Genomic DNA, 25,760 nt, shown 5'->3' with positions numbered 1-25,760 from the left:
CCGAATTCCTTCCTTCCTCTTTCCTTTTTTTTTTAAGGAGACCATTAGTATGATCTGGGAATCTTCAGGAACTCGGTGTCTGACTGAATCTCTAGATTCAGCTGGAAAAGCTAGTGGGAACAATTTCCTCTCCCTTGGTAAAAAGAGATTCGACTTTTTTTTAGAGATTACCAAAGGAAATTACTTTGAAACTATTAAAGAAAGGGGAGACAGGAATAGTTTAGAATTGGTGGCAGTGTGATTCCTCAAATATTACAGTTAAAATATTACACTTGTACAGCCTCTCAGTGTTCTTACCAACACGCTTCTACAGAGATGCTTACACTAATTCCTCTTCCATGGAAAAGGTGTTAATTAAATTAGTAATTAAAACCTGAAGTTCTGGGAGTTGTCAGAAATCTGGATGTCACAATTTGGAGCTGATGTCCACAGATGTGTTTGCTGAGGGTGACAGTGCTCTAAAGGAAATGCTGAGTAATGCGGTGACTCTGGAAGTAACTGGGAAAAAACCCACTGAAGTGATGAAGTTGATGTAGAAGTCCAAGTATTTCATCTCAAATCACAAAATAAATGTTGTACCAGCCTGCTGATATCTATGCTGGGGCACATGAGAAAAACCAACAGCAGAACATCTGAGGCCAAACAATCCTCTAATCTAGTAATGAAAAGAGAAACCTAAATGTCCACAGGTTAGTGAGACATAAAAGGATATCAAGGGCCCTCTGGATCCATTTTAGAGGCAAAGTTGGTGCCACCTTCAGCCTTGTAGGAAGCTCTTTCCCTCCCAGCTGTTCATCCAGGAGCTGGTGGTGGAGTTGGAAGAGCTGTTGCTCACTTCAAAGGGGAATTTGTAGATTCCAGATAATGTTGCTAGTTAATAATTCAGCTCATAACGCCCATCAGTTTGAAACATTTAAGGAAGGAATGAAGTGTCTTTGTCAGTACAGAGAAAGAACAAGGGCTGCAGTTCTATGCCTCAGACATGAATGTCTCTGCTGAGAGATTAAAGCTCTCCTGGGTGCCATTCCCAGGGCTGCTGTGGGGACTTAAGCAGGGTGTGTGTTCACTTTCTTGACCAGACATTGGAAATATCCCCATATTGCCCCAAATTAGGGTAATTAACAAAAAGAAGGAGCCTCTCGTTTGTGCTCTCTGTCACACCTTGAGTTTCCTGTAGGATCTTGGCACCAGCCCCGGGAACGTTGAGGCAGTCGAACCCTTCATGGACCAGGGAAGGTGTGTGCGTGTCACAAGTGGAACATTCCTGCAGGTCCTGCCAGGCTTTAGAGGAATTAACGGTGGCCAGCTGGTATCCATGGAAGTGAAAGCAAAGATCTTGGAGCATGGGAGCACTTTGCTGATAATTTGTTTTGTTGTTGTTGTTTTATATTTGAAGTTTGAAGAACTAGAAGGATTCCTATTCTTTCAACTGCAGGCCTCAAACTCCCGAGTTGGAGCTGTATTTTATAGTTCCTGACAGGAGCACACCCGCCATGTGTGTGCCAGGGGACGCACACAAGGCCCCATATTTACTCAGCATTCCCGCTTCTTCCTAGATCTCCATCTGCTGGCAGATGTGCCTTTCAAGTGGGGGTGCTTTGCAAAGGAAGGAACAAGAGAGAGCATGTGAAAATGTGCAGCAGCTGCCAGCTGGGCTCCCTATGTATATAGTTATATTTATATGTGTGCACAGCTATATTTATATGTGTGTATATAGCTATAGTTATATATGTGTATAGTTACAGTATACAGTTATATTCTTATATATAGTTATAGTGATATATGTGTATAGTTACATATAGTTATGTGTGTATATAGTTAGACTTACATATATTGTTATATGTATAAAGTTGTAGGTATATTGATATTTCATAGGTATATTGATATTTAGATAGGTGTATGTATATTTAAATAGATAACTTGACATTTTATACCGAATCTGCAGTAAGTTTTTAAACAGAAATGGGTGTTGATTTGCATTTGCTCTGTTTTAAATTGCAGGTGATCGAGCGTCGCAGTTGAAAACATGCTTCGTCTTTCAGTAGTTGTTGCTGACACGACAAATAACCCTCAGCACAGCGACAAGTTTACAAAAGAGGGGACCGGTTCCTCGTTTGCATCATTTATTCACTCTGTGAGTGACTCCAGGGGTGTCACAACCCCGCTCGCTGACCAGTTCGCTTTGCTGGGGACCCTTTTCCAGGAGCAGCGGGAGCGACGCCCGGCCCGCTGCGGGACCCGGGTGCGGTGCTCCCGGTGGGTTCCCCGGCGCCCTCCCGCATCCCCGCTCCGTGCCGAGCCCGCGGCTCTGACCCGCAGCATCCTCCACCTCCCCGCGGAGCCCGAGCGGCTGAATTCCAGACCTCTGACATCAGCCCGACCTGGAACCTCCCCGAGCCGCGGCTGCCGCGGGGCTCCCGCCCGTGCCGGAGCGCGGGGGCGATGGGCAGCGCCCCGCGGGGCAGCGCGGCCAGCCCGGAGCCGCGGCGGGCCGGGCCCGGCCGGTGTCCCCCGCCCCCGCGGGCCCGGGCGCTGCAGGCGGGCGGCGGGGCGGGAGGGGGAGCCCGCGGCCCGGCCGGGGGCGGCGGCTCGGCTGCTCCACCCGCCCGTGTCCGCAGGTACGAGCGCCCGGCCGGCCCGGGGCTCGGCCGCCCGCCCGCCGGGACCTTCCGCCGCCGCCGCCGCCGAGCCGCGCTCCGAGCCCCCGCCCCGCCCGCCCGCGCCCCCGGCAGCGGCTCCGCCGCCGGCTCGCTGCCCATGTCCCAGCTTTCCTGGCCGTCCGCGCTCGCTGCCGGCACGGCCGGTGCCCGCCTCCGCTGCGGGGACGCCGGGCTTTGGAAGCCTTCCCGGAGCGCGCGGGGGTGCTGGCGCAGGTCGGGCGATTACATGCGGACACTTCACTTTCAGCCATGCCTGCCCCGGGAGCTCTCTGTCTGCTGTAATTTTCACCCTTTGATCTCCCTGGATCCTCTTTCGGGCTGTGGAGCTCCGCTTGCACCTACCTGCCTGCTGCGTGTGTGCGCGAGAGAGTTTTCCTCTTTTTTTTAATACTTTTTTTTGATTATAAATACCAATTCTGTTTGGTTTTTTGTTTTTTTGTTTTTTTTAAGACTGAACCCAAACATCATCAGAGCCACATGGGTTTGTTAAGCTACTGGAAATAACTTTTGCCTGGGATTTACAGCAGCATTGCCTCCCGGCCCGGCCCCTGCGGACTCCAGCAAGCTCACTGCCTAACAGGTTTGCAAAGCTTTTTTTTCTTGTAAATCCCTTTTTCTCTCCAGAGCCGTGCGATCACTGTAACTTCAGTTTTAATCGAAAACACTTTCTGTCTTAATTCTCTCAGTTATGAAGACTCCTCGATACGTTTCGTGTGACCTTTGGGCAGACCATGGAACTTTCTATTTTATTTTGTGGGGCCTTGAGTCGGGATCTTCTTAACGTGTGCTTGGAAGTGCTCATACCGGAACTCGGGCGCGCACAGAAATAGTGCGAGAGAAACCAGATACGCCGTAACTTTCTGCCTGATACCTGTTGGGCTTCGTGTCTAAACTTTGGCAGTGTTTGGGGGCCTTTTTATTTCCTGGGAACTTGCAACTATGAAGAGGAGCTGTGTGTTTTATTAATTATCTTTGAGAACTCTACCCGGAGTCAGACTCTGAGCATGGATTTCTAAGGGAAAAGTAAACCTGATCTCCAAACCTGAATGAAGCACTTCTGGCATGAGGAGGATGGAAGGGATCAACTCCATTTGGAAGGGAACGGTACCGGAGCAAGCTTTCTTGTCACCATAAATTCAAGGAATACCGCCTGCCTGATTTCTGGGAAGGATATCAATCGGTGCAGATAACATTCGAGGTTGTGCTTATGCTGTGGGAAGTGCTAGCAAGAAGGTGAGGTGTCTCTCGAGGGTATTTGGGATGGATGTTTTGAACCTGTGGATCTTCCTAACTCTTGGCCAGGAGACAGGAGGCCTCCACATCCGCGGGGAGATCTCCTCGTGCCTCATCTCCGTGGGACCGAGGAGTTCCTAATGCTCCTTCTACACCCAAACTGACTTCTTGCTTGCAACCTGTTTCACTGATCCTTCTGGATTTATCTGCCGGAGGTCGGACTCACAATTTAGGATTTTTTTTTTTTTTTTTTTTTTTTCAGTTTGTTTGTTTAAAATATGCCTCTGAGCTCCCGGCGGCCTCTGAGCACGTGGCACGGGGCAAGAGGAGCGGCGATGGCGAGAGCCGGCGTCGCCGGAGAGCCGCGCTGGCGGTGACCGAGCCGCTCTCTGCGGCCTCTGGGGTCTGTCCGGAGCCCGGCTCGGAGCCCCGGGAGCTTTGCCGCCGGCCGGGCCCGCCGCGGTGAGGACGCGTTCCCGAGCGGTATGAGCGGCCGGAGCCCGCTGCTGGTAGCATGAGTGCTGGCCCCCAGGTGCAGCTGGCTCTCCTCTGGCCTTGGCTGCTCATGGCGACCCTGCAGGCAGGACTGGGCCAGACCGGGCTGGCGCTGGCGGCGGCCGTGGAGTCGGAGCGGGCGGCGGCGCAGAAAGCCATCATCAGGGTCATCCCCCTCAAAGTGGAACCCATCATCCTGGAAGGGGAGTTCGCCAACGTCGCCGAGGTGACTCCGGCCGAAGGGAAGCTGCTCCAGGTAAGAGCCTCGCCACCCGCTTCCAGCCTCTCCCCGCTTTCCCTCCTGGCTGCCGCGGCTCCCCGAGCGGTGCCTTGGGTGCCGCGTCCCGGCGTGGATTTGTGCCGTGCTCCGTGCGCTGTCCCCGTGGTTTGGTTCCCCGGGGGCCGAGGGGACGGCATCGTGCAAAGGGCTGAGCCTTCCTTCGGGGCCGAGCTGTGGCTGCGCCTCATTGCTGCTGAGTTGTGGATGTGGTCGGCTGATTCCATGGAGATTATTTCATATCTTAATTGATGTTATAAAGCTGAGTGTGTCGAGTCACATGTCGGGATGTGAAACATCTGACAGAAAACAGGATTAGTACTTTTTTCTCTGAAATTCATGAGGATTTCCACACCCTCTGCCGAGGTCGAGGTTCAGTTTCGCTCCAAAACCCATCCTGGCTGCGTCCACCAGAATCCCTGGCCCTGCTTATTGTTGCCTGTACCTGAAGGGTGAATGTTACTTACACAGGAGCTCCGGTGGTGTCACCACCAGGTATTTTTATAGATGAATTAATGCTATTCTCTGACCTTTATTAAGGGGAGAGTATATCCACACCTGGACAGGAGGTGCAGGTGCTGCACAGCCAGAGCTGAGCCATTCACTGAACAGACCCATCTCCTGCACACACCGAGTTTGGAGCTCAGTTTCCTGAGACCTGGTGTGCACTCTCTCCATTCTGTGGGTAATCTGCCTGGCAATTGTGTGCTTTATTCTTAAGAACAACAACAACAACAAAAGACAAAATAGCCTGCATTAAGTCTTCATTTTCTCCTGGATTTTTCCAGGACTTTCCAAATGGGGTATGTTGAAATCTTAATTAAATTTGTAGTTTGGAAATTTAAATTAAAATAATAAATTCTGTGTAGTTTTTAGGAAGAGAAATACAGTCGAGCCAGCTTTAGAACATGGTCACCTGTCTGAAAGTGAACATGGACAATTTGTGACATGTATAAAGCCTGCTTTTCCATGCCTTTTGAACTCCTCAGAATGGAAGCTCTGCTATAAAATTATATTACCAGGCTAAAAAAAATATCTGAGACGAATGTACTCAAGGTCCTCTTCTGTTGTGTGGCAATGTCCAGGAAAGTCAATATTTATTCCTTACAAAAACTACAGTGGTGTTGCAACCGAGCACAAAGTATAGAGTGAGACCTTTTGGAAATGGGAGGATGATAACCTCGCCTGAGGGATGTGTGGAGGTTTCTAACCGAACGCAACAATGCCAGGTGGGAATTTTGTGCCATCACAGCAGCACCAGCCAGGTGTTTGGAATAAAAACTGTGAATAGCGTCCAATTTCATTCTTTAAAAACCATTCTCCAAATGGAGAGGGCTGGGGAAACTCTTAATCCAGCCTGTTGAGTTTGGGCACACAGACACTGACCTGCCCTGGCTGTGTTTTCAGGCCTTGACTCTGCCACTCCGTGCTCAGGTGAGCGCTCCTGTTCCACATCCCACTGAATCCAGTGCGGGAAGTCCTGCTTTCTGCTGGCAGTGCTGGGACAGGGGGTCAGGCTGTGCCTTCTGCAGCAGGATGTTTGCCTGGTGCCAGGCACTGTGCTCTGGGAAGGCTTAGCCAGGTGTACCTGTGACCTCTCCTGCAGATCTCATGGTGTAGTTTCTAATTCTGCTTCTAAATATTGAAACTTGGCATATGAAATGGCATTTAGAATTGTTTGGGTCCTGATGCTGCAGTGGGTTCTTACCTCTGGAAGGAGAAAACAGGAAATGGGGACATAACTCTTTGGGTACAAAATAAGTAAGAAATTAGTGGGAGGAACTCTTTTCAGTTTGCGTTTTGATAGTGGGATATTAAATACACCAGAATTAGGTTTTATTGGGACATCTCGTTTTGCACATGGTTGTCAACATCCCGATCTTGCAAAAACTTTAAGTCACGTGCCTAACTTTGATATCACTAGAACTCCTACTTAAATAAACTCATGGCTGTGCACACATACCTGCACAGTTGCTTCTTCAAATGTAGTTTAGGGACATAACATGGTCACATTTACAGTTAATGAGTCAAGGAGTGGGGTTTTTACAGCATTTTTGGATAGGTCTTGGTTATGTCAGACCCTGTAAGGTGCAGTCAGCCTGTCCAGGAGAGCACAAACTGCAGAGCTTAGCTTGGAAGAGAGGCATGGATGGCCCAGTCTCTTTTCCAAAGCAACGCTCTCTTCCTTCAGAGGTAGAATAGGATTGCTCAAGGATTAGTGGTGCAGAGTTGGCCCTGTAGTCAAGTCAGGTTCTCTTTATTATGACTTATAATTATCTTCATAGTGCTCGGGTCAATATATTTTTAGAAATGCATTCTTAATTTAATACAGAAAATCCTGCACGTAAGTGATGGAGCCTCACCAAAGGTACTTCTACCAGAATGTTTTCCTGGTTTCGTTTCTCCCTGCCCTATTTTCCAGGATCATCTACAGAAACGGACTTTGATTGTGGCGTGTTACATCTTAGAAGCCAACTTTAGCAATATCCTCTTTACCTACAATAAAATAAAATAGCCCCAGGGTTGAATTCCCCCTCACAGCCTTTGCCCCTGTGAGGAGTTTTGTGGGAAATCTCTGTATTTCCATTGCTGCCCAGTGGGCGAGCAGGAAGATGCCAGGGAGCCGCCCACCCCTGCCAGTGTAGCCCCAGCAGTGCTTCCTCTGCACTCCAGAGCTGCTGCTGCCGTGTGATGCAAAGGGAGAGGAATTTCTCAAGCAGGCAGAGCCCCTTAAGCCTTTATAGGTCAAAAAACCAACACCTCAGACTTCTTGAAGAAATCATCTCCAGGCTTGTGCAGTGCTGCAGCTTGTTCAGGGAGCACCTGCTCTGAGCATTAACTCTTGCTGGATGCGGGAAGCACCCGCGGAACTCACTGGCAGTTTCCAAACTGGAAGTTTAGGTTTGGAAGTAAATCGGGACAGAATTGTGAGGATGTGAAGGTGGGCAGGCCCTGGCACAGGGTGCCCAGAGCAGCTGGGGCTGCCCCTGGATCCCTGGCAGTGCCCAAGACCAGGCTGGACATTGGGGCTTGGAGCAGCCTGGGACAGTGGAAGGTGTCCCTGCCCATGGCTGGGGGTGAAGTGGATGAGTTTTAAGGTCCCTTCCAACCCAAACCATTTTGGGATTCTGTGATCTCTGCTGGGCTCCTGCAGGAGCCTGAACTGCTGTTAAAAGTCCCATGGCAGTCAAAAACTGGCCCTTTATTACAGATGGAGGAACCAAACCTTTTGGACAAGTAGGTTGGAAGGAACATGTTTGGAACTTACTGACAATGGACAATCCATGAGCAGCTCAGGATTCGATGTGGCCTCAGAATTGCAGTTCCTGTGACTGTTTGCAGATGAACTCCCATTCACAGGATTGCTATAGAGATTTTTCAGCCTCTTTTTTTGGTGCTTCTGCTGCTCTATTGGCTGACTTTTGAGGAATAAGTCTCAGTTTCCTTCTTGCCCTTGACTCAGTCTCCACTTGGTAGTGGAGAGAGCTGTTGGTTTGAAGGTAGATAGGAAAATAAGGAATGTCTTGGAAAGAAAAGGAGAGAGTCACTGGGGAGAGTTGAGGGGAGATTTTTCTGATTTGAATTACAACAAGTACAAATCTAATTGTGGAAGGAAAAAAAAGAACCATTTTATTTGAGAAATAGTTCATCACTTACAGCCTTGTTTAGGACAGTTCAAGAATGATCAAGATTCAAGGATGCATTATTAAAACTGAGCTTTAATATCTCTTTATTTGAGTGTGTATAACCCCAGTCTTCTACACAGGGGAAAGGATGATTCCTTTAGTCTGTGCAGAGTGGCAGGGATTGGTACAGTCTCTAGTTCTAGCATATTTGGGAAAAAGCATTAAAAGTTTGGGAAAAGTTCCTATTAATGATATTTAAAAAGAGATGGATAACCTCACATTGCTGCAGGGAGGGCAAAGTCATCAGCAGTCCCAATCCCTTCACATGCTGACACCTAGAAAATTCCAGTGGGTATGTGGGACAGTGGCACAGTCTCACTGAGCAGGCAGTATGTAGAACTAGTTTTCCCAACATCCGTTGTTTCATTGCAAGTCTTACAATATTTTATTCCATTTCTGTACAAACTCAGCAGTTTCATAATGAGGGGATTGTAGGAGAAAGTCAACTTTCACTTACCCACAGAGTGCACTGTTTTAGCTTATCACTGTAGGAAAACACCGTGAAGAACATAAAAACAAACTTGAAAAAACCTGCAGAACAAGCTCCCTACAGGCTCTGAACCCCCAAACCAAGGATTACCTTCCTTCCTCCTCTCCCCCCAGAAAAATAAATTATTTAAAAAACGTGCAAGTTGATCTATTTAGGATGGATTGAGTGAGAATTGGAGGGGGAGCCTGAATTACCGTTTTTTTAGGTGGCCTGTACAATTCAGAAAGAGAAAATCAAACACAGATCCAGTTGGAGGAGGAGTGTGATAATTATCCCTTGGAATTGCTGCAATGAACCCTATGGGATCACCCTGGACAATGGAGCCTGTTCCCCGTGTTGCAAGGCACATGCAGTTGGAGTTGGAATCACCTACTTCAGTGCTCTCAGAGGTTTACACTCCCAGCCCATACCAAAGTAAATACCTTAGTAGTCTTCTATACTCCCAGCTCCTGGATCAACAAAAGGATGTTGAGTGCATAATGTTGACAGAGATCAAAGAAGTGGGAAAGTCGAACCAAATGATAATGGGGACTTAAATTACCTGTGAATAAACTGGTCAGATAGCACAATACGAGGCAGTTCAAAGAAGCAGTTTCTGCCTCTTGGAACAGCTCGTACTGGGTACACAGACTTGACTTAGCGTTAAGTAATGTGCAAGAACTGCTTCAGAAGCAGCAATAATGAAGCCACTTGGCCTGACTGCGGCACAAGAAAAATGGGTGCCTAAGTACCAGAAAGTGTGACTCTGACACAAGCCTTTAGAACGGGAAATTGCACTGAAACACTGAGACAAACGGCTCCTACAGAGTAAAAAAACCCCACATTTTTACATGGGACATAGATACTGCTCAGGAAAGGCTGAGAGATTTGGAATTGTGTAGCCTGGAAAAGAGCTCCAGGGTTACCTGATCGTGGCCTTCCAGTACCTGAAGGAGCTGAAAAGGAAGATGGAGAGAGACTGTTTCCAAGGGCCTGGAGTGACAGGACAAGGGGGAATGGATTCAGCCCAAAAGATAGTAGGTTTAGATGAGATATTAGGAAAAAGTTCTTCCCTGTGAGGGTGCTGAGGCCCTGGCACAGGGTGCCCAGAGCAGCTGTGGCTGCCCCAGCCTTGGCAGTGCCCAAGACCAGGTTGGACGGGGCTTGGAGCAGCCTGGGACAGTGGAAGGTGTCCCTGCCCGTGGCAGGGGGTGAGACTGGATGAGCATCAAGGTCCCTCCCAGCGCAAACCATACTGTGATTCTATGAAAGTAGAAGCTGTCTTGGGGAGCACACGAAGCAGTGGCTCAAAAAAGGCTGTAGTCAACCAGCACAGGGACATTGGTAGTGCTAAAGAAACCCTTTGGCCCACACAGATCTCTTAGAAAATTGGACAGAGAGCATGAGTGTAGTGTTGGCTGTGTCCAGTGTAACCCACAGTGTGGATTAGTTCAGCATTGGTGCAGGATTTAAGTGTAACTGGAAGGTGAGCCATTAAAATCCAGATGCAGAGTAGGAACTTCAGTTAGAGCTGGCTGCTAGAAAAGGTTGAGCTCAGAGGCTGCTTCTGAACCTCCACCCCTCTCTTGAGCATATACAGAGGCTGAGCTGGAGCTTTCCATGGTGTGTCTTCTACTTTTCTCATCCAGAAAACATGTGACAGGAAACTGTTCCCTGTTCAAGGAGTTTAAAGGACTTTAAACCTAAATCTCCCAGCTTCCCAGTGCACCATCTGGTGCTGGTTGTTGCAGTTGAATTATTTATGACGGTGGGCGCAGACCCATCTTGAGCTGAAGATTTTCGGTACTGAAACGGTGGCAGATCTGGAGGCCCCAGTAATGACTTGGGGCAGACATAAATGGGAGATCCAAACCCGACTGGAGGAGAGCACAGATCTGTGGTCAGGAGACTGAACCCAGAGAGCTGGAGTGAGTGACAGTCAGTAGAGGATGTCTGGCCATGCACAGGCCCTGGAATACATCCAGGGAACAAGTGGACATTTCCCAAAGATAAACTGGCAGAGGGGTGAGATTACAGGAGAAGGGAAACAGGCCCTGTTGTGCTTGCAGGCTGCAGCCAGGCTGCATTTGTGGTGGAATGGTTCTGAACCATTAGAGAAATGACTTTTTTTCTGTGCCTCCATCCAGCAAAAGCTTTGGTGGGCATTTCCTATGGATTGAGGAAGGGTGTTCTGAACTGCATGTGAATTCATTATTTTCTAATGAGAACTTTCAGAATTGTCAAAGTAATACAAACAACACTGCCTCAGTATGATCAAAGAGAGCTCTGTTGTATCAGGCTGGATTTTGGACAAAAATTGACATGCATTTTTATTTAATATGTCTCAGTGGTTTTCCATCCAGTGAAACATGCCTAAAAGCCTAAGATGTTCACAACCTTGCCTAAAAGCTTTCTGTGAACTTTGCCCAAAAGTCATAGTCCGAAAACAAGCAAATTTTAACCTAAACTGAGAAAAGTAACAAGTAAGTACAATGGGAAATGTGCACTGTAGTTTGACCTTCAGGTTGGTCATCTTAAGTATCACAACAGTCTGTTGCAGTGTTGCAGGGATTGCCGAGGGTCAAATAAATGAAATTTTGGGTTATAAACAAAGCAGAAATGTAAAATGAATCTCAGTACAAGGGAATATATCACACTTGAGTAATGCACATTCGTATTTTATTAGCCTTTTGGCCTTCTCTCCATTCAAGGATGCTTGGCTGCAGCAGGACAGGTATAAAGTAGACAGAAGTGGTGTGGATGGTCATGGTGGTCTCTTCTATCTTTGAGTTCTGTAATTTATTACTTAGTTTTAGTACCTGTTTATTTTTTCCCTTATTTCCCTGGCTGTAAAGAACAGGAAGCGCTGCTCAGCCTTTCATTTGCCCACACCACTTTCAGGCTGCATTAAGGAATTGTAATCACATCTCATGCTTCGGAGCTTTGGGCCTGCTGCCAGCACGGCTCAGGCAGGAGTTGGCCAAGAGTTGTCTTGGGACCTTTTCATCTTGTTTTTAGGAGCATCAAGGATTGGCCTTGCCTCAGAACAAGGCACTCAGAGATGTAGGTCAGTGTTCAAAGGTAGTAGAGAGAAGATTGTTTTGGATGTGCTTATGTTGTATGGGTTACTCCTGTGCTGCCAGATTTCTGTGGAAGACTCTCTTCCCCCCTGCAGCCACCCCGTTCAAATTATCTGAAATTTTGGGTGTGTATCCTCTTCCTGTGCATGTTGAGATCTGAATCATCTGCCTAAATCAACGGATGTATTCTCACCTCGTCACTTCCCCATCCCTGAAGGGGCTGGTTAAGGGCATTAGTGGCCCTTTGATCTCTCTTTTGTTCTCCATCTCAGTAATTTGGTCTCCAGTGATCAAATGGGTTAATCTAATGCTTATTACTGTGCTCAGCATCAGGGTAGTGGCAGAGATGTACTGGATTGTCAAACACAGCAGTTCTGACTGGGGAGTTGAATAAATTCCTCTGGCCATAAACTTTGTGAAACAAATTAAAAGCTTTTGACCAAGTTTGGTTATGACATGTTACTTCTGAATGTAAGTAAAGCAGTTTGGGGATTAAGTTTGCTTTGTGTCGGTAAAAGGTATGTGAATTCTAGTTCAAAATTACATGAAAGGATAGATTTCAACTTCCTACTTCCAAAGCTCCTCAGCAGCTGTGGTTCCATGGGGTCCGTGTTGGGCAGCACTGTTGGTGCAGAACTGTAGGAGGGACAGGTCCATTGCAGAAACTCGGGGAGAATGACCCTGGGATTGAGTTGGATCCAGATGTAAAAAATGAACAGCACTCCAGTCCTGTTAGAGGTGTGAAACAGTTCTCCCTACAAAGGCCAAAAAGCCAAAAAACAGAGCAGGGCAGACACAGTGATCACACTGTCTAGAAAGGGTATGGGGTGATGGCTGCGTGGCAGAGCAGAAGGGACGAGTTGAGGAGGTCTGGGGAGTGAGTGGTTCTTTCATTAGTTGAATTTTGTGCAGGATCCTGCACCAAAATGTTGTTTTCAGATTTTTTAAATATAGGGAACATCTCTAAGGATATGGAAGTCAACTAAGAAAGTGAATTGTGATAATTCCTGTGGCTTTCTGTGTGTCAGTTTGAATCAGAAGTTAAATCTTGGCAAGCTGGTCTCTTTGCACCACCATCCAGTGTAGACATACAGCTCCAGAAACCCAGTCTTGGCTACTTTTTAAAGTAGTAAGAGAGATGGTGTTTGTGGTTGTGTTACTGCTCCAGACTGAGTCCTGTTCCTTGAAGAATGAATGATCTGAATAACTTTTTATTTACTACAGCAGTTCTATTCCAAAATAAGTGGAACCTCCCCAAGATCCTGAAGAGACAAGAGTTCCCCTTCTGCTTGTGACGCTGTAGCTCAGCTGTTCCTTTGTTCCCCAAGTGTCCTGTTGGGATGGTACTCCTGCAGCCATGCTGTGGGTGCACATTGTCCCTGAGTGTTTGGAGATTTCTCTCCAAACATTTCCCTGGGACCACCAAAATGCCACTGTCCTCCCCATTACCCTCTGTTTCACCTGGTCTCATTCACATAACATGCCCCACGTCATTTAGTCCCACTCAGCTATTTTTTTGTCCTCATCTGCTCTCCCAAGAGTCTTTTTAAAATCTTCTATAATTTTCATCTTGCTTAGAACAATGGTTATTCTCATTGCTTTTCTGCATGTGCTGTTCTGTTCAGTAGCAGTTCACAGACGGGTTTAGACTGTTGCCTGTCAGCATTTGCTTCCAACACTGCTCTCCTCAGAGAGATAATCTGGTCCTTCCACTGCCTCCTTCAGAGGACCTCTGACCTCTGTTTTGTCACTCCAGGGGACCAAAAGCTGCTGTTTGTAAACTTTGCACAACTTCTGCATGAGAGAAGCAATCAGATTTGAGTGATGGGCAAACCTCATGTGCTTGTACAACATGCAGCCCTTATGTTAAAAAAGATCATCAAACAATATTTGTTGGTTTTTGGTTGAGAAACCACCGTTTCGCCATTTCTGGCAGTTGCACCTGGTTGTGGCCTGAGTTGGTAGCAGCTCTTGCCTTCATGCTCCTTCTCTGGCCGCCTCTTTTCGTGGTTGCTTTCTCCACAAAACAAAGACTGGGGAAAGCCATGCTGGCCTTGGCCTTTTCCATGCCCTCGTTCAAAATCCTGCTTCTGAAAAGCCACTCTGGGACAGTGGCAATCAGGTACTTTATTCCTGCTGTGATGTTAAAAGGCCAAAAATCATCCACAGCTGCGCTTTAATTTAGAAAAGGGTGACATGAAATCAAATAAGGTCGTTCGGAAGAGTCTGAGAGGGCAACTAAGAGTTACATCCTTTGCATCAAAGTGTTTGAGGACACTACAGTAAGAATTAAGATAAAATGTACCTCTCAAGAAATACTTGAAAAAGGATAAAAGCATATCAGGATACCTAAACGTAAGAAAGTATATAAAAGCATCCTGGAAAAGCAAGAATTTTGGCAAAATTAGAAAAAAGAGAAACAACCTAAAAATACATGAAGACAGTGAAAAGAGAAGAGAAATAACTTGGAAATGGTAAAAAAACTAATGCTAGATTCTCTTCAGTCACAAGCAGAAAGCTCACCTGACAATTGGTAGAATCTTAAAAAAATTAAAGTCTAAAAGCTGTGCTTAGGGCAACTAAACTCCCAGAAGAAAAATGAATGCAATTCTCCTTGTGCTTTCATCTGTCTCAGGCTGAAATGTCTGGAGATGAGATGGTGATGGAGATAGACACAATTACCACTATCAGTTGCTGGCATCAGGTGGTATTCACCCAAGGATTGGGGAGGATGAAATCGTTGAACTATTAACTTGTCTATGAACTCTTGTTTAAAATCCCTGGAAGGTGGCTGATGGGATTCCCGTTTTTCTCTGAGCTCCAATTCATCCACAAAAGCCCAGAGCAGTGTGTTGTAAAATGGTAAGTTGACAGAAATTGTAACACAGAGCGTTCTGAGTGGATGTGAAGGAGTCCACATAGGCATCAGTTGGGCAGATCTGGCTGCATTTCCCAAATGCAAAGACTTCCAGGGAAACTAAGACATTAATTAGAAGGAGGCTTCTGGATAAATAATTACTGGACAGTAAGAAGCAGGTGGAAGGAATAACTGGCAGATTTTCCCTTTGGGAGGAGCCCATGGCTGCAGCTGTGTGTGCTGTAGCTGTGCTCTCCCAAGTGTTGGTGAGCACATGGGAGTGCTTGGTAATGTTCTAGAGCTTTCCAACACATGACCTAATTAGAAGTAATGAAGACAAGGTTCATCTGTGAATCACTGCACGACCTTATGAGACCAAATACTTAAGGAGAACATGGAGAATCACTCATTTCTTCACATTCAGTGATGGGCTCTGATTTGCCCATTGCTACAACTGTGTCTTGTGATTTTAACAGACTGGTCTGTGCAAGTGTCAGCTTGGTATGTGGTGGTTGTCATGAAGACAAAGGGAACATTAGCAATGAAAATGAGAGAATAAGCCAGAGAATCTCTTTAAGCTCCTGTGGAAATCCCAGGCACATCCAGATGTTGAATCCTGTGTGAAGTTCTGTTCCCCACAGCTCTAAAAAAGCAGTAGCTGCATTGGAAGGTGTTTGGAGAAAAACATGAGGATAAAAAGAAGAGTAAGAAGTGTTTTATCCAAGGAACAACAAACTGGACTAATTCTCTTCTGGCTGGAAAAGAGGTAGCCGAAGGGTGATACGAGGAAGATCCACAGAGTCATGAATAGGGATTGACTGTTAACAGTCTCTCTCAATATGAAAATAATGGGGCATCACATGAGGCTACAAAGAGTCATGTTCAAAGGGAAGTGCTCTTCACTCACTGTACAATTACCGTGTACAATCCCTCGCTGCAGGAACTGCTGTGGATGCTGAAAGTTTACAGAGGTTCAAAAACCACTGGAACTAATGAATGGGAGAAGGCTCCACCAATGGCTGTGCAATAACCGGTCCCAGCTTTGCCTCCGGGAGTCTATAAAATGTTGGAGGCTTGGAGAATGTCCGGGACAGAAGCCCTACAAGCTTGTCCTGTTCTCACTTCTTTAGAAATCCACTGTTGGCAGTTGTCTAGGCAAAGATGCTGGGCTGGATGGGCCTTTGGTCCAAATCTACCCTTGCATTCTCCTCTCCTTCAGAAACCTTCCAGCCCAAGGCCCACCACCCTCAGCACCAGCCCTTCCAGCCCCCCTCTGCTCTGTTTGGGCAAGTCTGGGTGGAAAAACTGAATAGGTGCCTCCTTCACCCTCCATCACTGACACGGAGCTCAGCTCGTTGTTCACACGGAAGGCACCGCAAGGTTCCTTAGGTTCGATTATTGAAAATCTCACAGCATGGCTTTCAGCTGGTGCTGTTAATCAGTGTTTGAGGCCCTTGCCACTTTGGCCTTCATATCATGGAATCTTGGAATGGCCTGTGTCAGAAGGGACCCTAAATATCATCTTGTTCCACCCCCCTGCCATGGACAGAGACGCCTTCCACTAGACCAGGTTGCTCCAAGTCCTGTCTGGCTTTAGTGGACATAGCATTTTTATTCTTTGTCACCCTCATCCTTCATGATTTCCTCAACTACGTTCCACTGATGGGATAATAGCTCCCTGTGTATACCTCAAGCAGCAGAACCTGTATGTTTGATACTTTCCAGACAGTTTGGGTACAGCATATGCTCTCAGCAGTTACCTTCTCTTTATAAGAGATACTCCTGCCTGTGAAATAAGAGCCTCCCTACTTATTAGAGAATATGTGTATTTTGAAGGTCTGTTGGCATATTCCTCTTTCCTTGCCTAGGGAATGAATCAAGGTAACCTGCAAATATCAGGTATTTCATCACCAAGAAAACCAGTCAATGTAGAATCATAGAATCATTTAAGTTAGAAAAGATCTTTAAAATCGAGTGCAGCCATAAACCATAAACATTTATCTTGAAACAAAAAGGACTGAGACATCATACTACTGGGAAAAAAACCCAGCCATAATCCTATGGCCATCAGCTGAATTACTCTACACTGCTAATTTAATGAAGCCCCTAAATGTGCCCTGAATGGCTATAAGTACTTTGTGTGTTTTAGAAAGATCTGGTTTTTATTTAGAGATACCAGATAAATAAATCAGATAACTACTTCTGGGACATAAATTCTTACCCCCACCTGGGAGGTGTTAAGTCAAAAATAGCTTCAAATGCTTGCCAACTGTACCATTTTAGATTGGATTTTGGGGAAAATTTCTTCCTTGAAAGGTTGGTCAGGTACTGGCAGAGGCTGCCGAGGGCAGGGATGGAGTCCCCATCCCTGGAGCAGTTTAACAGCCCTGTGGATGTGGCACTTGGGGTCAGTGTGGCCTTGGCAGTGCTGGGGGAGTGGTTGGGCTCGATGATCCCAGAGGGCTTTCCCAGCCTAAACATGTCTGTGTTTCTATGATTTGCCTTTTTAGGTCTTCTTGTTCAGCTCATGTCAAAGAAGATATTTTGAGGTCCTGTTGTTTGTGTCTTGAGCCATGCAGCCAGGGAACGCAGCGTGCCTGATGGAGCCCAGCACTGGGAATGCTGGCTGTTCCAGGGCCAGAAAGATGGTGTAGCTGACAGGCCACAAGTGGGAAATGTGGGATAATGCCCCAGAGGGCAGCTTGCAGAAGCAAGGAGCTTTGCAAAATCCACTTCTTCAGGTGCCAACAAGTCCTGGCCCCGTTGCCTACAGGCCAGCTTGTTCCTTGGAATCCTAGTAACACATTCTTGATTTTGCAGCCTGAAGGATTAATTGATACCTGTCTAATCCTTCTTCTTCAAAAGCCGAGTGCAGGATAAGGCAAAGTGGTGATTCTGCAGGCTTCAGTCTGGCTGGGACAGGCTGAGGAAAAGTTAAAGCCAGAGGGCCTGGAACATCTTGCCTGTTCTCCCAGCCTGACTTGCACAGAAGACAAGACGTTTGCTCCAGGCTCTCCTCTGAACTCTCCCATCCAGGTTTTGGTGGTTGTTACTAGAAGCAGCTTCTCCTCTCTTGACCTGTCATCCCTACTGTGTTTCAGTGGTCCTGGGTGGTTCACTGGGCCTGGTGAGCAGTGATGTACAGATCACACCAGTGCAGCCACCTGGGCAACTATTTCAGTCCATCTGAGGGATTTCCAAGTTTCTTTAACTCTGTGGTCCTAAAATTCTGTAGGAAGCTTTGGTAAAGGAGTGTTGACTTCTACCCCAGCATGAAATCTTAAGCAGGATCTCACCATCCAGACACCACAAGCCTGTGGCAGCTTGTTTGTTATTTGTAACCATGTTCCTAAATGTGACTCTTCTGACAGCATAAAATTCTGCCAGAGGCTGAGAAGGACCCACTGCTAAATTTCTGACATCCAGGGTCTTTGGTTCCCCTTCCCAGATAAGGTTTCTTACGTGTTTTCCAGAGGTCATACCTAAGTTTCACCGGAGCCAGAAATTAGCCCTTCTTTTCCCCCCAGCAACCCCAGACCTTCATGGACAGAGAGCTTTGTCTCCTCAGACACTGATGTCAGGCAGAGCATCTCCTTCTCTCTGCCCCGGTCGGAACCCCTCCGGAGGCCTCTGTCCATTTGTATCATGAGCTGGGAGATAAAGAGGTGCAGTGATACTGGTAATTGCATAACATACTGTATCAGGAGATGTTGTGATACTGGCCAAGTGTTGTGCCCCTGGCCATCAGTAAATTCCATCAAAGGTCAGGTTGTTCAATGGCCTCTCCAGAGGATGGCTCCATTCCTGATGTCTGCATGGCTGTGGAGTTCCATTAAACTCCATACCATTGCTGATGCTTTCAGGAATGCTGCCAAATTAGGCAGATTGTGGTTTGCAGACTGCTCTGAAGTGCTTGAGATGCTCCCTCCACTTATTGTGGAGAGAGAATCGCTGCTTGGAGTTGCCTCCTGAGTGTGTGTGTGGATTGTCATTTAAAGGAGAAAAGGAGATACCGGGGTAGTAGTTGGGCTGTTTGGAGATGTACAAATCCACATGAGCTACTCTCCCTGCTTCCACTGGAGTCTTGTGCTTGGGGTGAGTTGCCAGCCCACAGTGGGGAGTCTGTCCCTGCTTCCCGTTCTGAACACCCACACATGGAGGTGTGCATCCCTGCTTAATGCTGGGAAACATTTTCCTTCTTCCACGGCAGTACTCGGACCCTTGTGCCATGACTTAGGAAGTGAGGGAGGAAAAAGGTGGAATGAAACTGGTGGTGGTTTTGGGTGGCCATAGTGCTTTGAGCAAACAAGATGAATGTGGGGAGTGAGAGGGTGCTGTGTCCATGAAGGCAAACTTCCTTATGTTTGTTTAATTCTGTTGACCGTGTTAAGAACTTTGAGAGATTTTTAATACCTTCTAAGCTCTGGCTAAGCATCTGTGTGAACATGGGCTTAAGGAGGTGGGCTGGAGAACTGTGGGTGTTTTTTGAGTATTCCTTTGCTTCCCTGAAAAATCCTGTGGGACCCAGGTGAAAGCTTAGACCTTTGGGAATTTTTTTTTTTTTTTTTTTTTGATGTATCTATGTTAGCACAGATTTGAAGGATGATTTTGTATTGTGTCCTGGTGGAGGGGTCACATTGCCTGGAGAGGTCAGTGCTGGTTTGGCTGCCTCGTGGCCATGCAAACCAGTCCGCAGTTTGGGTGTTTGTTACGGATTTCCTTTAATCCAGTCTGGCAATTCCTGTGATCTTCGATCTCCTCAGTCTGAATTGTACCCAGAGGTTCACATCTGACCTTTTGACCATGATACCAATCTGGCAGCCTATGTTAATTTGTTATTTCATCATGATATTGTCCTTTCATTGACCTTTGATTGTTTTCAGAGTCAGTGCTTTCCCAAGTAGAAGTCCCTCATCCTTTGTATTTTCTGAGCTCTTTGTTCTTGGATTATATTGGTGTCTGAGACTGTATCTGGTCACACTAAAATGTTCATTTCCCATGTGGAAGAGACATCAGAGCTGGTGGCAAGCCTTGTTTTTGACATTATTTATGATGGTGCAGGACTTGGTGCTTGTTATCTGCAGCAAGATTGCCACAAAGAACTAATCTAAGTTCCTCCATTTGATTGACTTTTCTAGTTAAGTAGGTAGTTATTAAATGATTAAACTTAATCGATTAGAATAGCGTGAAGAGAACAGAACAATGTATGAGCATCTCAAGTGCATTTCTGATTTATTCTTCACCTTTGGAAACTTCAGTGTGTAGAGTCTTGCCTATAGAAATGTTTGAAGCCTGGCTGTTACGTGTGTAGCTGAATTATTCATTAAGCAAATCTCCGCCAAACTCCGTTTTCTCTCTCCAGTTGAGAAATGAAACACCTTGGGGTAAAAAATGAACTGAAACATCCTGTTTATCAAATGTTTCTGTAGAAGTTATTCTCTCTTTCTTATGCAAAGACCAGGTCAGTGATGTGTTCACCAGGTGAGTGCTGATGGAGGGGGAGAACTTTGAGTTTCAAAGGAATTTCTTTTTCATCTTTAAATTTGGATATTCAGTTGTGTTTTGCTGGAGTTCAGAGTAACTTCAGGAACTGAACTATCTTTCAGATAGACTCACAGGGAAAATGTATCTGCCATCTCCACTCAGGCTACACCTGTAAGCCGATATCTTTGGGGTTTCTCTGAGCTTCACTGGTTTGTTTTGCTTTGTTTTGCACCGTGTTTTAACAAGATAACCATCTCTCCGTATTTTCCCTTCATTTCAGTAATTGCCTTCTCTAGTGACCCATTTCCTGTGCTCGTCTGTTCAGGTATCACGACCTCTGTGCACAGCCCACGTACCCTGGTGCACAGAGCCCTCACTTAATCATATTATTATCTCAGGTAATTCATTAAAAGCTCCTCAGAGCACCAAATGGAACAGAAAAAAGCACTTATTTCTCTCAACTCCCTCCCCAAAGACACAACCCTTGTAAACAGAGCTGCTGACCAGATGCCTGGAAATTTGACATCATCAGCCACCGAGGTGGGAATTGAGCTTCTTTCAGGTTTTCAAAGTTCTTTCACTGAAATCATTTAGCCCCCCCCAAAAATTCAATCCAGTTGTTATCAACTCAGTGTTTGCCACTGTTCTGATGTGCTGCAGAGCAATAAAGACATGGGTTTGAGTATATGCAAACCATAAAGGGGTTTATAACAAAAAAACAACAGCTGAGGTTCTACATCAAAGAAACAAGGAAGCAACTCTGTCTCTTGAAGTCAGATGTGATGTGCTCTTAAAAGGAGCTGAGCAAGTGTTCAGGTCTATTCTGCATCCTCAGAGCTCACGTTCACGATCTTGCTTGATAAAAGTCCTGGATAACTGTGATGCAATCTCCTCAGGCAGCAGGGGGATGGCTGCCTTGCAGGAACATGGGAATGCAGTGTACTTTTACCTGCGATTGACTGGAAGTTCAGGCTCAAATGAGAAATCAAGGTTGTAAATTCAGATAACTGAACAAAAGTCAAGTTGATAATGCTTTTTCTCCTTGTTCTTATTGCCTGGCAATATTGTTCTGCTCTGCTGGGACAGTGTTGGGTCAGTGTTTTATCGGTGTGATCCTGCCTGCAGCCAAGCAAACACGGATTGTTGTGTTCATCTTCACGCTCCCGAGGTGTCCAGTGCTGCAGAGGGAGGTGAGCGAGGCTGGGCTGGACCTGTCCGAGGGCAGCAGGAGAGCGACTGCGCTGCCTCTCTCGGGGAGCCTCCCCCAGAGGTACCCACGATAAACCCAGCCTTGCTAAACTGCCTGATCGGTTTAGTTACTTGACATCAAAGCCTGGAGTCAGGTTTAAAGGAGGTATGAAAGCCTGAGCCAAGAGTTTAATTCTCTATTGGCTCTGCTGCCTTTTTTTCCCCCAGAAATAATAAACCAGTAATAATCAATTGGGATATTTCAGCCAAGAAAAGACCCCAGTGTGACCTAATTGTGGTTTTCCAGGACCTGACAAGGGAGCTGACAAGGAGGATGGAGAGTATTTACAAAGGCCTGGACTGACAGGACAAGAGGGAATGGCTTCCCAGTGCCAGAGGGCAGGATCGGATGGGATCTTGGGAAGGAATTGTTCCCTGGGAGGGTGGGCAGGCCCTGGCACAGGGTGCCCAGAGCAGCTGGGGCTGCCCCTGGATCCCTGGAAGTGTTCCAGGCCAGGCTGGATGGGGCTGGGAGCAGCCTGGGACAGTGGAAGGTGTCCCTGCCCGTGGCAGGGAGTTGGAACTGGATGAGCTTTAAGGTCCCTCCAGCGCAAACCATTCTGGGATTCTCTGATTCCATGATATTAGATAGTGTTGAACCTCTCCCAGCACTGAGGTCCCTGCTTCCATAAATTGTTCTCTCCTCACCTCCTTAGGGTGGGGGTTTTTGTACAGACAAGAGACTTGCTTTGCTGGTTTTAAAATAATCGTTTTCTTACTTTTATTGGAGAACATGAAGTCAAAGGTACCTTCACTTCTTTATTTAGAAGTAAGAGAAAGATCTACCTAGAAGTGAAAAATAAGATCTGAGATGGTGATTCTTTCTTCAGGGAATCCAATCCCTGCTGTTAGACTTCTCCAAAAGGTTGTTTTCTGTGCAGTGGAGTTTTACCTCTTTCATGGAAAGTCACTGGAAAGGACTGGGGCTTCTTGGGTCAACTGCTTGAACACAGCGTGGGTGTCTGTCACAGGGCAGGCGAACCATGCAAGGGCCCACTGGTTTTGGGGCTGTCTCTAAAGGGACGTGGGCAAAGCAGCTCAGCAAGTGTGGGCTACACGCGGACACAGGGAATGTGGCAGGTGCTTGGAGTCAGGAGAGAAAGCCCAGTGGGAGGAAAGGATCAAGGTGGGTCCATCCTCCCAAATCCCAGCATCAGGAGCTTTGAGGTCACCCAGGCTGGAAATGACAGGCAGGATACTTGGATTGTTAGCTAGAATGGATCTTGCCCCGTGGTTATCTGGATCTTTTATATCTCCACATCATCTGTCATCAGGGAATGTCACTCTGAGCCTGTGAGAAGAATTATTTTTGTTTACTTTAAACCTTTTCCTTGGAAGTGGTTTGAGGTGACACCTTCCTCTTTGCATAATGAAGAATAGTGGATAATTAATCTGTATTTGCATCATTTCCAATGTTCACAACTTTACAAGGCGCCATCCTCTTCTGGGTGGAGCATCCTGGGCTCCTCTTACCCACAAACAATTTCCCATCTTTTTGCTACATGTCTGTTTTTGCTACCTGTGCCCTTTTTCTTATTTTCCCATGTTGAGATAGAGTCACCATTAGCAAATAGTTGGGCTATAAGTGTGCCATTTCCTAGGTATTTTTTCCCATAAATTCCTAACTTCATCTGCTTTATTGGGTAGGGCAGGAATATATATATAGAAAAGAAATAGATACAGTGCCCACCAGCAGTGTGATGTTTTCACAAAGTGTTCCAGAATGATCCCAGGATCTCCCCTGAGTTTCACGAGCTATTTTAAAGTCTATAACCTTGTCTTTACAGCTCAAATGATCGTTCCTGGGCACATCCCTTTGCCCTCACTGGTACTGAACTTCCCCTCTCTCCCAGCACAGAGCCATTTCAGCAGCACTTACACACAGGGCTCATCCCAGCTCCTTGCTGAAGAAGACTTGCTCTTCTTTTTCCCTAACTGCTGCTTTCCCCCCTCCTACTTTCTGTGCCATAACTCATCCCTCACTTGCTGTGACCCCCGACTTTGGGAGACCCTTTCCCAAACCTGTCCAACTCATCACAATTGCAGCAAATGCTCAATTTTACTTGCTGGGTTCATTTTGTGATGTTCTCATAAGCTGAATGAGCTCACAGAGGAGTCAAGGACAGGGTGAGCAGTGGGGAATGCGTGGGCAGGAGCATGGGAGGAGGTGGGAGCTGTTGGCATCATGTTGCTCAATAAACCATCCCCTGGGTAGCCTGAGATCCTTCATGCAAGCCTTCCCAACCAGTTTGGGATTGGATAATTTGGATTTGGAGATGTGGATAATTAAAAAAAACAGTGTTTCATCTGCAAATTTTGTCTCCTCATTAATTTACCCTTTCCCAAGTAATTTATGACTGTGCTGAAATGCTCTGCATGGGAACTTCCTGACTTCTTCCGTGGTACCCCATGATGCAAACAATTCATGTAGCTTTTTTCGCAAATATTTTTCGAGTGCATCTTTCATTCCCTGAGTTATTTGTTGGCCACAGAGAGTCACTAATAGACATCCTGCTTCTAATGTGTTGAAAAAGGCTTTATTGTTTGTATGGGAGCCCCTGGCATGTTTTTGTCTTTTGACCAGTCTCCTTAACTTGCCAGAATTACAGTCTTTGCTGTTGCTATGCTTTGGATTCAAGTTCCACTTCTCAAAGGTTTCCTTTTCTTTCTGGTCTTCTCCTTTCCTTTATTATTCACTGTGGCGTTTGGGGGTCCAGCTGAAGTCCTGGGCTCGATGGTGTAAATTTACTCCAAGCTTCCAGCAGGAAATCTCTCAACATTTTCTGTATAACCCAAAAACATTTTGCCTTCTCATTTGCTTTCTAAAATGTTTTTCCAACTACTTTTCTTATTCTTAGACTTTCAATGGTTTGAGAATGTTGATTGATTGATTGATTGATTTTTCTTTCCTACAAATAGGGGAATTTGAATATATAATGGACACTATTAGAGAAATAATCTGTATTCAACCAACCCCCCTGTGCACTATCCAGGATTGCACCTACTTTGGAGGTTGCTCCAAATTGCTCCGTAAATAAATTGATAAAGATACCAAAATCTGTCTTTTTGCTCAGACTTCAGTACAACAATTGCCCTGCCTGTATGGCCATGACTGAAGTCACCCATTAATTATGGGCTGCCCAGGGAGGTTTGGAGTCCCCATCCCTGAAGGAGTCCAAGGAAGGGCTGGAGGTGGCACTGAGTGCTCTGGTCTGGGGACAGGGTGGGCATCGGGCACAGGGTGGACTCAATGGTCAGGGAGGTCTTTTCCAACCTCACTGATTCTGTAATTCTGTGGTTAATACTGTGCTTTTCTACTTTTGTAACCTCTCTCACTCACCTTTGCCTTTCCTGGTCTCTGGCATCACCACAGAGAGGTCATCAGTTGGTAGCTTTGGTATTTTTTTTTCCATACTGGCATGGAATTTCAACCTATAGATCTTTGGAACTCTTTCATGCAATTAAATACTTATTAGTGCAGTCCACTGTATTATTCCTGTATCTCTGTTATCACAACATCATCTGAATTAACTTCTTTACCTTGAATTTCCCAGGTGCTTATGAAATTAATTTTGTAATTTAAAAGTAGGCAATTTGGTTTACCCATCTTAACTTCAGGCTTGGATTTTGTGTTTGCAGTAGAGGTGAATATTTATGTATATTTATATATACAGATATATATCTGTATATATATATATACACACATATAGACATATACACACACGCATATGTACATTTACGTGTACACAGACATGATATACGTTTATTCATCAAACCAGAATGGTTTGGGTTGGGAGGGACCTTAAAGATCATCCATGGGCAGGGACACCTTCCATTAGAACAGGTTGCTCCAAGCCCTTTCCAGCCTGGAACACTTGCAGGGATTATCGTTACCCAGAGCATTCTTGCATGTGGCTATCAGTGCAATATTCAGTTTTTTAGGTGCAGGAATTAAGAGACAAATTTTATCCCCAGATACCAGCTATGAGTGCACAAAACCTGACTTGCAGGATGACTTTTGGGACGTGTGGGATCAGCGTGGTGTGGGGGTGCTGCTGGAGAGGGGCACTCCGGGAGCTCCGGTGCCTCGGGACGTGCAGTGTGTTGGGAAAGGCTCCCTGGAGTGCACGGGCACAGCTGGAACCGGGCACAGACGGAGGCAGCGGTGGAACGTCTGCAGTGCTTGATCTCTGCAAGCCTTCATCAAAGTCTGAGCAGGCAACAAGTTTCCTCTTGTTGTGTCCTGGTTGGATCTCGCACGCAGACAGCAC

General features: G+C 46.3%; 1 protein-coding gene across 1 annotated transcript in view; it reads left to right on the top strand.

The window, feature by feature from the left end:
* Positions 1 to 2,718: 2,718 nt before the first annotated feature.
* RNF43 (ring finger protein 43) overlaps positions 2,719 to 25,760 on the top strand; it is a 60,925-nt gene continuing 37,883 nt past the window's right edge. The window contains 2 exon segments of the mRNA XM_039562972.1: positions 2,719 to 3,240; positions 3,347 to 4,644. Of these exon segments, the coding sequence (XP_039418906.1) occupies positions 4,408 to 4,644 (237 nt within the window). The 5' untranslated portion in view covers positions 2,719 to 3,240; positions 3,347 to 4,407.

Source organism: Corvus cornix, chromosome 19 (assembly GCF_000738735.6).
Source record: "Corvus cornix cornix isolate S_Up_H32 chromosome 19, ASM73873v5, whole genome shotgun sequence".
NCBI lineage: Eukaryota > Metazoa > Chordata > Aves > Passeriformes > Corvidae > Corvus > Corvus cornix.
The sequence above is the reverse complement of the archived record's forward strand: the minus strand, read 5'-3'. Positions and strand labels throughout refer to the sequence as shown.